The sequence below is a fragment of the Phacochoerus africanus genome, chromosome 15 (genome assembly GCF_016906955.1).
Source record: "Phacochoerus africanus isolate WHEZ1 chromosome 15, ROS_Pafr_v1, whole genome shotgun sequence".
Lineage (NCBI taxonomy): Eukaryota > Metazoa > Chordata > Mammalia > Artiodactyla > Suidae > Phacochoerus > Phacochoerus africanus.
In genome coordinates this window covers 56,326,271-56,340,329 of record NC_062558.1, presented here as the reverse complement: position 1 = coordinate 56,340,329, position 14,059 = coordinate 56,326,271, and the positions used below count along the sequence as shown (strand labels likewise).

The following is a 14,059-nucleotide window of genomic DNA, read 5'->3' as shown; positions in this document are numbered from 1 at the left end:
ATTTCTCTAAGTAATTTGAGAATCATTATATTATTTGAATCTGTATTATGCTTTCATAGTACATATAACTAGATACATCTATGTCACTTATTTGTTTAACTATCTGTCAGACCAAGTAGAAGGAAGGTTTCATAAAAGCAGAGACCTGGGATGTCAGCAGTATAGATGCCACATAGGAACCACACTGTACCATCTAAAACTCCTCTGGACTTGCTGACATTTGAACATGTCTTTTCATCTGGAGACTGTCAAAGACCAATTTTAGCATCGAGCAAGGCATGATTACTAAAGATACACTAAATCTTCCCCAAGCCTGACCTGTTAGCTGAGCAATATTTTCTATTACCTTCTATTGCATTCTCATCTATTTTTCTGAGTTAGCACTGGCTGGCCACTAAATAAAATCTGAGAAGAAATGAGGTTTATAAATATTTCTTTTTTTTCTCAGAAAGTAGGGAGGGCTACTTAAAGAAATATTTATTAACTCGATCAGGAGAAAAAGCTATTAACCTAAGTGGAATCCAGGAAAGTTCAAGGCAATTGTGTAAGGCCATGATGGAGCCACAGCATCTGGAGCAGAGTCCACGAACCAGGGAGCAAGAGGAGCACACTGAAGTCTCTAATTAGACTTTGAAATTTGCTGTAGTTTCTTCGAAAAAAAGTAACACTACAAACTCCTAATATCTGGACCATGTATGTACTCAACTAGGAGTTGTTAACCTAGCACTTCCGTCCCCCAGGGGACATTTGGCAGCTGGGTAGGGGGCTGCCACTGGCATCTAGAGGGTAGAGGCCAGGGATGCCGCAAAACATCCTGCAAAGCACAGGACAGTCCCAGTGACAAAAAATTATGTAGCTCAGAGTGACAAGAGTGCCAAGGTGAGAAACCCTGGACTCAACCAGAAATCTAGAAATAAATTAAAAAAGCCAACACAGATTGTTTTCAAATTAACCAGGTGAAACTGAATGGGGACTGATGTAGTCCTTACTTTGTTTTGTTTTGTTATCATTCTTAAATACACAATGAAGAAGGTCTAGAATAATGGTTGATTAGGAGTTAAATATTAATAGATTCTTGAGCTACATTAAAAGAAATGGAGGGCAGGAACAGTTCTGTTATACACTGTGTTGTCTCACACCACATCTGAAATATTTTTCCTTATTCTGACTGCCACTTTTTTAATAAGGGCATTAAAACATCAGAACATGTCCAGAAAGATGAGAACACTGACAGGTTTGGAAACCAGAGCAAACAAGGCTGAAATATTAGCTTTCAAATTCTTTACTAAGTTGTCTTAGTTATTTTTGTATTCCTTGCAGCAGCTGGGATAAGGTCTTGCACACAGGTGCCAAATTAACTAAGGATAATTAGCTTGGGGATAAACAAGAGTAAGAAGAGAAGGGGGCAGGACAGTCATCTTGAAATATTTGAACAGCTGTCATCTGGAATGTTTGTTTTGTGTACTTTCAGGGGGACAAATCTAAGAAAGCCATGTTGAGACCAAGTAGTCGAGAGAATACAAAATTCATTCCTCCAGGAGGCTGCATTTGAGTACAACTACATAAAGAAGTTCAAGAAGGGTTGAATGAATGAATGGATAATGATTCCACAAAGGATTCTGGGCGCCGGGAGGAACAACTGGAGGCCTAATAGCAGGGTTCTCACTGGAACAGGTGAGAACAGGTGAGGGTGAGGCTGAGGGTGTCCCTACCTGCACACAAAGCAATATGTTCCCCTCTGTCTAGGTCCCCCTCAGGCCTGCAGGCTGCCACTGAACACGCTGCGGGAGATTACTACTGATGAGAAAGTTCTCTGGTGAAGGTGGCAGCGTGGCTCTTCTACAACCACCTACTTATCATAATTTAACCACAACATATTCTCCTTTAGGGCCCAAAGGGAACTTAGATGATCTGAAATAATTATTAAGTTGAACACTGATAAAAAAATTACATGTGTTTTAAAAGGGTAAAAAGGGTACACTTTATGCTATGGACATTACATCTTACTTTTCAAGAAAGTGAACTGCTTTTTTAAAACCTAGACCTGTTCAGTTTGAAGCTAAAATCAGAGACGTTAGCGAGGTGATCTGGCTTCCTGTGGGTATCTTGAAGAGAAATCTGTTGAGGGAATAAGAACTCTTTTTCCTGTGGTCTGATTAGTTTTGAGAGGCTCTGCCCCATGACTGTTACCCAGCAGTCCTTACCTTGATAGGCTAAGAACATCTTCGTGAAGGGAGGCATCCTGACCAGGAAGTGTAGCACGGTGCCACTGTTGGAGTAGTGGGAGCCGTAGTGGTAGGGCTGCACTGGAGGCATGGGGTCATCCTCCCTGGCTCCTTTGCGGTATTCCTCTTCCAGGTACTGGAGGGCATGGGGACCAAATGTGCCACAGTGAGCTCCAGGCAAGGCTGGGGAAGGCTTTCCCATTGTCTCTTCCATTCTTCTCTACCTCCCCTTGGAGGCCATCCTCCACAGCTTCCCTCCCACTTGTGTCTGGACCTCAGTCGCCTCCTTGGTGCCACACTGGGGCCAGAAAAATCAAGAAGCATCTCACAGGCAGCCTGTTTATCCTCTCATTTTCTCAGAGAAGGCCCACCTGTTTTGCACCCTGTGTCCCAGCCCTCTGGCTCCCAGCGAAGAGCTCATAATGTCTAAACTGATCAGATGCTCGATAAATAAGAGCTGCCACTCACTAGAGATGTCTGCATTCGAAGAGGGTTTCAGGATGCAAGGCTGTGTTCTTTAGAGAAATGCTTTTATAGCAGTGGGAATGCAGTAGAGAGGTAAAACCTGCATTACATTATTGGGATTCTTCAACATAACATTTTATAGCTGTTTTGCAGTGGAGTTATAAAGAAATAAAAGATAATTTGGTGATTTTTCAGCTATTCCTCTCTTCCCATTATAGAGTAGGAAGCTCAACCAAACTTTTAATGTCTGTCACTATTCTCACCCCCTACAGCTTCTGTCTGTCTCTAATAACAAAACCCAGTGGCAATGAATCTTCTGGAGTCACTTCTTGATCCCCATAGCACTCTTCATTTGCAACTGAGAAGAGTCAAGCAGTGACAGTTATGAGATGTTTAGAGAGATCTTTCTGGAACTCTGACATAAGGATGTGGTGAATATGAGAAAACTGCTTCAGCTGTTCCTGTCTTGATACTGTTGTGGAGAATGCAACATATAATGAATGATTTTTTTTGAACTTCCAAAAGGATTCCATTAATATTAATTTCACAGAAAGGGGTCATTAATTTCTATTTTTAAACTTTAAAATCTGGTATTTTTGGTTAATAAACCAAGGCATACTTTGCCAAATATGAATAATAAGAGACTATGGTACATTGTAAACTTATTGATATTGTTATATACAACACCAGGGGATATAAATAGCAGGTCTTTGGAAAACTTTGTGATTTTTTATAAGGACTATTTTATATATATATACACACACACACATGCATATAACAATGGATATGAGATTCTAACTTACACAATAAGTGTATTTCCTTTTCTGTTTTCAGAGAATCAAGACAGAATAATATTTAAAATCATATAATGATTTCCAGTTGTCTATTAAAGTACAAGGAAGTGGGAAACAGAAAAATACTATAAATTTAAAATCAGGTAAAACACAAGCCTATAAAACAAAAATCCAGTTTTCACTTGTCAAAATACATGAGGAAAAACTAAACCTACCTTGTATGTGTCCACATAACGATCTTCTTTTTCTTTATACTGCACAGCTATGGGCTTAGAGAGATTTCTACAGAGGAAGAGATGATGGAAACATAGGAAGTATGTTGATACTGTCAGGATTAAAGCAGCCTAGATGCTTGCAAGTAAATAAGTGATCAACAAAGCACTCGGCCTTTGGTTCAGTGCTTTTACATGTTGCTTTGCAACCAAAAGTCGCCATTCATAATTACAGTTTCATCAACTATAAAGATAGAATTTTTCTAAAAAGATGCACACTGGTACTAAGAACTTGTGACTTAGGAGTAACCTACACAAGAAGAATTGCTGCTCTCCTCCCTCCCCTCTCCTTCCTCTCCTTCCTCCAAATCATAACTGATGCTGCCCATGGCAGTGGCCTCCTACCAAGGCCTGGCATTTCCTGTCTCCATTTCCAGAGTCTACACTCAGTTAGGCAATGAAGAGTGAAGGGCAGTTTGGACAGGAAATAAGATCACGAGTAGGCATTATGTAATTATTAAGTTAGTTAGAGAAAACTGAAGAAACAATACCTGCTTAAAATGACCATGCTGAGGAGTTCCCGTTGTGGCTCAGCAGGCTAAGAACCCAACTAGTATCCATAAGGATGTGGGTTTGATCCCTGGCCTTGCTCAGTGGATTAAGGATCCGGAAGTTCCCAGGCTAGGGACTCAATCCCTGGCCTGGGAACTTCCATATGCTGCAGGTGTGGCCCTAAACAGTCCAAAAAATGACCACGCTGAGATTTGGAGAGCAAGTTCTGAAATACACATTTTGGTATCTGATGTGTGGATAGAGGGACAGCAGGTGCCTGGTGTAGAAAATGTGTGCACGGTCTGTGCTGGGGTTCATACTGCATCTGGGAGGCAGGGCAACTCAAGGATGAATCTCCACTTTCACAAGCTACAGAGTCAAGCAGCATCTCTGTAAGCACATGAGCGAGCAAGAGAACAAAGTCCAGTGACGGAGGGAAGATTCACCAGCGCCAAGATGGGCCACCTGGAGTTTCAACTTATGGCATCATAACTAGGTCAACATCAAAATTTACTCAAATTTCATTAAGTCAAACCAGGTCTGAATAACCAGATGCTGATGTATCTATTTTGGGGGAAAATTATTTTCCCAGGGATATTAAAATTAGTGAAGTAAACACATTAATTTTGTCTTTAACACTTTTATAATCTTAAACACTTTGTTAAACAGCAGAAAGTTTCAGAAAATAGATAAAAATTCACATCTCAATGTAGGAGAAATCATGTTTCAGATCCTGACATGCATTTCTTCTAGACAGGGAATCATGTTTCAGATCCTGACATGCATTTCTTCTAGACAGGGTTTTTTGAACACAAGTAATATTATTGTGGCTGGAAAATCAGAAGTTACTGATGAGCACCAAGAGTAAACCAAAAGTCAACCACAAGGCTGTTAACAATACATCTCCTCCTGACCCCATAATATACCTACAGTATCATTTTTAATGGCTGCAACAGAGTACAATTTACTCAAACTTAGTATTGGGCATTTAGATTGTTTCTAAAATTTAGCTACTTTAATAAGTGATGTGAGGACTATCCTTATGGCTAAATCTTTGCTTATTGTGCCAGGTACTGCTATCTGTGATGAACCGACCCCCCACCCCCACCCCAAGCTCACTTCCAGGGGTAACCTTTCTGATAGAGCGTATATACTTAAATATTTCCTAAGAAAAAAGTCCTAGAAGTTAGACTGCTAAAACAGAATATGCATGTTTTGAAGAGTTCTTTGCTTATATACTCTCCAATGTATCTCTTTGTAGCAGTAGTGTATAAATTTAAAAGTATATTAGCAGTGTATAAACACATCTAAAAGTAATATGCCATTTGCTCCTTTTAAAATTGACAAATACATTAAACTGAACCTGATTTCTTGAAAACCGTCTGAACTGGGCCTACTAGTCAGCATTTATAATTAAAATATTCTAACATTCTAAGTAGTATATATTTGCAGTCACTTTTTCTTTAAATTAAATAGGGAATTTTTTAAATTGACGTGTAGCTGACATATAACATTATATCAGTTTCAAGTGTCCAACACAATGACTTGATATTTATATAACTGATACTGCAAAATGATTACCACAGTAAGTCTAGTTAACGTCCATCACCACACATATTTACAATTTTTTTTTTGTTGTGATGAGAACTTTTAAAATTTACTGGAGTTCCTGTCATGGTGCAGTGGTTAACAAATCTGACTAGGAACCATGAGGTTGTGGGTTCAATCCCTGGCCTTGCTCAGTGGGTTAAGGATCTGGCATTGCCATGAGCTGTGGTGTAGATTGCAGATGTGGCTCGGATCCCTCGTTGCTATGGCTCAGGCGTAGGCCAGTGGCTACAGCTCCGATTAGACCCCTAACCTGGGAATCTCCACATGCTGCGGGAGCAGCCCCAGAAAAGGCAAAAAGACCGCCCCCCAAAAAAAAAGACAAGAAAAAAATTTTTATTCTCTTAGCAACTTTTTTTTTTGTTGTCTTTTTGTCTTTTGTTGTTGTAGTTGTTGTTGTTGCTATTTCTTGGGCCGCTCCCACGGCATATGGAGGTTCCCAGGCTAGGGGTCTAATCGGAGCTGTAGCCGCCGGCCTACGCCAGAGCCACAGCAACGCGGGATCCGAGCCGCGTCTGCAACCTACACCACAGCTCATGGCAACGCCGGATCGTTAACCCACTGAGCAAGGGCAGGGACCGAACCCGCAACCTCATGGTTCCTAGTCGGATTCGTTAACCACTGCACCACGACGGGAACTCCCTCTTAGCAACTTTCAAATATGTACTACAGTATTATTATCCACAGTCATCATGATGTACATTACATTCCCATGGCTTATTTATTTTATAACTGGAAGTTTGTATATTTTGACTCTCTCTTACCTATTTTGCCACCTCTCCCCAAACCTATGCTTCTGGCAACCACCAATGTGTTCTCTGTATCAATGAGCTTGTTTTTTGTTCGTTTTTATTTTTAGACTCCACATGTATGTGAGATCATACTTATTTGTATAGAATTTGTCTTTGACATGTTTCACTCAGCATAGTGCCCTTAAGGTCCATCCACGTTGTCACAAGAGTTCATTCTTTTTTATGGCTAAATAGTATTCCTGTGTGTGGGGGGCGGGGACTGGCGCATCTTCTTTATCTACTCATCCACAGAGAGACACTTAGGTTGTTTCCATATCTTGGCTACTATAAATAATGCTGCAGTAGATATCTTTTCTGGTTAGGGTTTTCATTTTCTTTGGTTAAATATCCAGAAGTAGAAGGACAGATCATATGATAGTTCTATTTTTAGTTTCTGAGGGACCTCTATATTATTTTCCATAGTGACTGCACCAATTTACATCTCACCAACAGTGCATAGGATCCCTTTTCTCCTTATCCTTGCCAATACTTCGGCTCTTGTCTATTTGATAAGAATCAGAAAATGTTATTTGAAAATAAACAGAATCTTGTCAACCAGGGCTATTTTAAATGCAACTCATTCAGGAAAAGGAAGGATAAAACTTTAACTCTTTTCCTTAGTTACAAAAGAAAGGAATTCTTGCTCTATCCAACAATGAATGAAAAAAACCAATGAATTTGGTTTTGCTGTTTTGGGGGCCTTTAAAATATATTACTAACTTAAGTATTTTAATTAAATGTGTTTTAATTAATTGTAGGCATTATTCTTTTTGATGCTCAGACTATACTATCCGTGGCAGTGAGAGCCACTTCAAGTTGGCTCCTGAGTCCTTCATTTTTTGTAAATGTGGTAAAAAACACACATGACAAAACTTACCATCCTAACCTTCCTCAAGTACTTAGTTCACTACATTGTTACACAATAAATCTTTAAAACTTTTTCATTTTGTAAAACTGAAACTCTCACCTACTGAGCAACCACTCTCCATATCCCCTCCACCCAAACATCATTCTGCTCTGTGTCTCTATGAGGCTGACCACCCTAGAGAACTCATGGAAGTAGGATCACACAGAGTTTGTCTCCTTGTGGCTGGCTTAGTCCATTTAGTGGAATGTCCCCAAGGTTCATGCATGTGACAGGACATTGCTTCCTCTTAAGGCTGAGTAATATTCCACTGTATGTGTGTACCACATTTCCTCATGCATTCATCCATGGGCAGATACCTGGGCTGCCTCCACCTCCTGGCTACTGAGAATAATACTGCAATGAACATGGGTGAGCAAACATGGCTCCTGAGTCCTTTTGATAAGACTATATTAATTTCCTTGCTCTCTGACACAATCAAATATATCCCAGGCTCATCTCATATGTTTTCTTCCAATACATGTAGAAGAAATGAGAGAATAGGCAATCACTATCCTGTGACTCCTAGTGAAATAATAGACTCAAGCAATAACCATCAATGGAAGAAACGAGTTCAATGAGAGGCTGAAGCCAGTGAACCCAAGGATCAGCCTGTGCATCATTAGAATGGGATGTCACCTGCCCCTCCTCCCACCCCTACTGCTCATGCCACCACCTCTAGAGGATCCTGGCCAAAAAAAGTTGAATCTGAATCTAAGCAAGCCTTTAGAGCTAATTTCCAATCTCCAGGAAATACAGAGTCTCGAGGAAAAAGCTAAATGCTAATGTGGAATGGGGGACATCCTATAAGATAAATGATCTGTTTTTTTTTTTTTTTAATAAGTTAATGGTAGGAAGAAAGAAAGAGAAACATACACAAAAATAAGAGCTGTTCTAGATGTATGTCTTTAGAGACAAAGCAACCAAAGGTGATAGGACTGAAGCACATCAACCATAGAAAGACATCTCTGATGTAATCAGGGACATTTGAAAATGGACTGGATATTAGATGATACCATGAAATTATTGTTTATTTTCTTAGATATGATTATGACACTGATGTTATATAAGAAAATGTTCTTTTTCTTGAGAGATGTGTACTAAGGGACATATGAGTGACATAAAAGATGTGTGTGATTTGTCTTAAAAAGAAAAACGATGATGCAAGTTCAGCAAACATCTTCATATTAATTGAGTCAGCCATTCATTATACATTCTTTCTATTTTTATGCATGTTTGAAAATTCTCATGATAAGAACTTTAATGAAATCACACTGAAAACCCAAAGGAGATGATGTCTTTAGTTACCTGTAGACTGATGGATCACTGAGGTCAAGGGTCTCACTAACATAGTCAGCGAGTATAAACGGGAACACTGGATACTGCATGAGATCATTGAAGGATCGGCCAGCATGTTTGTTTAAGTGAGTCAAATATTCAAAATTAGTAATTTGTCCAGTATACCATAAATTTGTCAGAGCAGTGATATTGCCATATTCCAGCAGGTTAGGGAGGTTGTTTGTTAGTATACTGTGGTACACATCATCACGAACCTACAAAGGAAGGAGGAAAAAAACCCCAGATTTTATTTTTAGGCTCAACACTTTCCTCCAAAGAATCCATGATATTACAGGTATGTTACTAATCTCAAGTCCTCCAAAAAAATACTTTTTGGGGGAGTCTCTGCTGTGGTGCAGTAGGTTAAGGATCTGGCATTGCCCTAGCTATGAGGTAGGTCACAGCTGCAGCTGGATGGGATCCCTGGCCTGGGAACTTCCATATACCACAGGTGCAGGCCCCTAACCCCGCCCCCAATACTATTTGCCAAATAACATTAACTTGTGGAGAACAGAGATTCAAATCCAGGTTTTCCTCCAAAAGTTGGGCTATCTGTATTTACTCACTGAAATAGAGCTGATTTGCAATATTATATTAGTTTTAGGTGTATAATATAGTGATTCACTATTTTTATAAATTGTACTCAATTTAAAGTTGTTATAAAATATTAGCTATATTCCTGTGCTGTACAATATATCCTTGTCACTTTTTTATTTTATACATAGTAGCTGGTACTTCCTAATCCCCTAGTCTTACTGTGCCCCTTCCTGCTCCTTCTCCCCACTGGTAACCACTAGTTTGTTCTCTATTGCTATGAGTCTGTTTTTCTTTTGTTATGTTCATTTTCTTGTGGCTCTTAACCACTATGTTCTGCTGCTAGAGAAATCAGCTAATGAGAAATTAAGAAGAAATTTATATAGAAAAGCCACTTATATACAGAACCTAAGGAAGAAAATCAATAAAAGGAAAAAGAAAATCTTTAAATAAATGCAACATGATGTAGCAGAAGAGCAGGGTTTTCTGAATTAGATCTGGTCTTTTTTCTTGCTTACACCTTTTGTGCTGCAATTATCATATTTATAATATGGGGGTAATAATGCTTATTTCATGAGAATGAAAAAAATCCTATATAAAACGGGATACTTGATTTTCACTATGGATTGAAAACTAATATATAAACCCTTTTTTAAAAAGAGATTCATGAAAGTTCTGTCACAGAAAAAGGATACTCTGATTTCTTATAAAGTAAGTAATTGATAATTGGTAATAAGTGGAAAAAAACAGATGAGCCAAGCCTTTGCTAAGAATAAATTTGAAGTACCCCTCTTAAATGTATATATGCTTCAAGCATAGGAAGAAGAGCCATAGATGTGGACAATCAGAGAAAGTGAATGAGAAGAATGAGCTTAGCTATAAAACAGGCAAGATGATAGGTATTTAAGGAACCTAAACTGGAGGTCTGTGTCACAAGAACGTGTGTGTGCTTGGGAATGGTTAAGACAGCAACAGTTATGTATTTTTTTTAACCACAATTAAAAAAATAATCAGTTCAAAGGGAAAACAAAAATAAAAACAAAAAAAACCTAAACCTGTAGTCTAAACCTGAAGACTGACAACTGCTAAAGCTAAGATTGGTGGAAGAGAATTTCTGTCAGTTTGCATTCTAAACTCTGCAAGAAAAAGGAAACATTTATTCATTCAACAAATATTTATTGAACACCTGTACATGTTCCTGGTGCTAAAAGTGTAGCATTTAGCAAATTCCTTACATTCTACTGGGGAGACACTGTTGGATGACACTAGGTGCTAATGAAAAACAGAGCAAGGTAAAGGAGATAAGTGATACTGGAGAAGAAGGGAGAGAGGGGTTGCTATTTGTTCAGAGTAGTCAGGGAATTCTCTCTGCAAAGAAGACATCTGATCAGGGAATCTGAAGAAAGAGAATGAATCACATAGGTTTCTAAGAGGAAAAGCATTCCAGGCAGCAGTAAGTGCAAAGGACCTGAGGCAGCACTGTGCCTGTATATTAGGAAAAGAAGGTCTCCGCAGATAGAGTGTGTGAAAGACAGAATGGTAGAAGATAAGGTCAGAGAGATAAGGAAGTACCCAGTTATTCAACACTGTCAGGTCCTGTGTTTTAATGAAGTGACACAGAAAGTGGTCGGAGACTTTGAACAGAGGAATGGCATGATCAGACATACTTTGGCTACCGTGTTGAGAATAGCCTGAAAGAAGAGGGAGTATGGGAGTTCCTGCTGTGGTGCAACGGGACCAGAGGCATCCACCTCTGCAGTGCCAGGATGCAGGATCCCCAGCCCGGCACAGTGGGTTATAGGATCTGGCATTGCCTCAGCTGCAGTATAGGGTCTGATCCCTGCCCCCTGGCCCAGGAACTCCATATGCCACAGGGCAGCCTTCCCTACCCCCCAAAAAAAAGCTAGGGGGAAAGAGGGAGACAGAAGCAGGGAGGCCAGTTAGGAGGCAACTGTAATGACTTAAGCAAGAGATGACAGTGGCTTAGACCACGATGATAGCAGTGGAAGTGGACAGATATTGGATGCATCCTGAAAAGAGAGCCAGCAGAACTTACTGACAGGAGTTCCCACTGTGGCTCAGCAGTAATGAACCCAAATAGTATCCACAAGGACGTGGGTTTGTCCCTGGCCCACTTAGTGGGTTAAAGATCTGCTTTGGTGTAGGTTGCAGATATGGCTCGGATCCCATTTTGCAGTGGCTGTGGTGTAGGCTGGCAGCCGCAGCTCTAACCTGGGAACTTCCGTATGTTGTGGGTATAGCTGTAAGAAAAAAAAAAAAGAGAGAGAGAGAGAGAGACAACTTACTGACAGTAGATGTGAGGGATGAAAGAATAAGAGGCCAAGGATAATCTCAAGGCTTTCAGCCTGGGCAATCAGAAAGATCAGAGTTGTCATTTATTGAGATGGGGAAAACTGCAAAGACATTTTAGAGGGAAGATGAGAAGTCCGGTTTTGTAAAATATTAAATTTGAAATGCCAATCAGACTTTCAAGTGGAGAGGTCAAGTAGAAACTTAAATATCTGAGTGTGACATCTGGAAGAGAGGTTTGAGTAGTAGTGTAACTTTGTAAGTTGTTGTAATTCAGATAGTATTCAGGATGAGGGGAGAGAGGCCTGAAGAATGAGCCTTGAGACCCCCAGAGGAAGCATTTTCAAACAAGACTGGGAAGGAGTGGCTGGTGAGGTAAAGGAACTAAGAAGGTGATAGCTCAGAGGCTGGTGAGGAAGGGGGTTCCCCCCCCCCCCCCCCCGCCATCTTCTTAAAGAAAGAAAGTGAATAATCAGCTGTGTCAAATGCTACTGGTGAGTCAAGTGAGAGGAAGACTAAGACATATGACTATAGGGTTTGGCAACATGGAGCTCACTAGTGGTGTTGACAGGGAAGGTACAGGTGGAGTAGTGAGAAGGAAATCTGACTGGAGCATTTCAGATTTTTTTTAGGGCTGCACCTGTGGCATATGGAGGTTCCCAGGCTAGGGGTCCAATTGGAGCCTCAGCTGCCAGCCTACACCACAGCCACAGCAACTCGGGATCCTTAACCCACTGAGCAAGGCCAGGGATGGAACCCGTGTCTTCATGAATGCTAGTATGGCTCCTTAACCACTGAGCCATGGCGGGGAATTCTGACTGGAACATTTCAAAAGAGAAACGGAGGGGGGACCTGCAGGACACAAGCACACACAATTTCTCCCAAGAGGTTTTCTACAGGGGCCAGCAGACAAAGAGCATCTGATGGGATGTGGCAGTCAAAAAAGATGGGTCAGCAATGGCATCTACTGTCAAGGTTAAACTACTTTCAGGTTGGTTATTTATTCATTTACTTTTATCATATATGGTCATTCTTGGGGAATCAGAATTGAACAGTTTTGGAATACAAAAATAATCCTAATATGGGAGTTCCTGTTGTGGCTCAGTGGAAATAAATCTGACTAGTATCCATGAGGATGCGGGTTTGATCCCTGGCCTCGCTCAGTGGGTCAGAGATCCAGCGTTGCCATGAGCTGTGGTGTAGGTCACAGACACAGCTCGGATCTGGTGTTGCTGTGACTGTGGTGTAGGCTGGCAGCTGTAGCTCTGATTAGATCCCTAGCCTGGGAACTTCCATATGCCGTGAGTGGGGTCCTAAAAAGCCAAACAAGCAAATAAATAAATAATCCTAATATAACCAAGGGTTTATTTTATTTAGGTCTAAGAAATACGGCAATATTTACTTGAGTTCAGAGACAGTTAAAGTTTAAGCAAGCTAAAACTTCATTTCATCAGTTGAGTGTAGTTACACTGATCCCATGATCACTTTGAACAAGTGTATCTATTAATAAAGGTAAATTTACCTTGGTGTTGTCAAATGCTAACAGCAGTGTTCTGCCATTTGTTAAAAAAATTTCTACAGCATTATCTCTCAACTGCCACCAACGTTTGTGAACTTCCTTAATTTCTTCATATGTCCAGGAAAATGATGCTGGTTCCAATTCTCCCTGAAGGCTCTAAAGACAAAAGAGATACATGAAAGTACTTGCTTTACATAAAAATATAAATAATCATTTTAATTTCAGATTTTAAAAAAATTTCAAAATGCAAAAGTCTTCCTTTTGTGGTAAAATGGCAGATAAGACTCTCTGAAAATCCTCCTCCTACTAAACACTTCAAAATGCTGGATAAAACCTAAGAAAGAAAATTAAATCAATAGACTTCATTTAAAGGTTTTTTTTGTTTTGTTTTGTCTTGTTTTGTTTTGTCTTTTGCTATTTCTTTGGGCCGCTCCTGCGGCATATGGAGGTTCCCAGGCTAGGGGTTGAATCGGAGCTGTAGCCACTGGCCTACGCCAGAGCCACAGCAACACCAGATGCGAGCCACGTCTGCGACCTACACCACAGCTCACGGCAATGCTGGATCCTTAACCCACTGAGCAAGGCCAGGGATCGAACCCAAAACCTCATGGTTCCTAGTCGGATTCGTTAACCACTGAGCCACGACGGGAACTCCTAAAGGTTTTTAATAGACTGTATTTCTCAGGGCAGTTGCCATTTATAAAACTGAGCCGATAGTTCAGAGTTCCCATGTATAGTCTCTCCCCACTCAGCTTCCCTACTGTGAACATCTTCTACTCACGTGGTGCATTTCTTACAATTGAAGAT

The 14,059-nt window shown here is 40.3% G+C and overlaps 1 protein-coding gene across 13 annotated transcripts in view; it reads right to left on the bottom strand.

The window, feature by feature from the left end:
- Positions 1-14,059, bottom strand: part of LYST (lysosomal trafficking regulator) — a 200,981-nt gene that overhangs the window by 37,130 nt on the left and 149,792 nt on the right. For 12 of the 13 annotated variants that reach the window (XM_047761701.1, XM_047761700.1, XM_047761692.1 and 9 more), the window contains 4 exons: positions 13,256-13,408; positions 8,860-9,104; positions 3,700-3,766; positions 2,205-2,361 (listed from right to left, as the gene is read on the bottom strand). In XM_047761701.1, coding sequence (XP_047617657.1) covers positions 2,205-2,361; positions 3,700-3,766; positions 8,860-9,104; positions 13,256-13,408 — 622 coding nt within the window. Of the gene's footprint in view, positions 1-2,204; positions 3,163-3,699; positions 3,767-8,859; positions 9,105-13,255; positions 13,409-14,059 lie in introns of those variants that run through there. The other variant, XM_047761702.1, reaches the window with a different exon arrangement.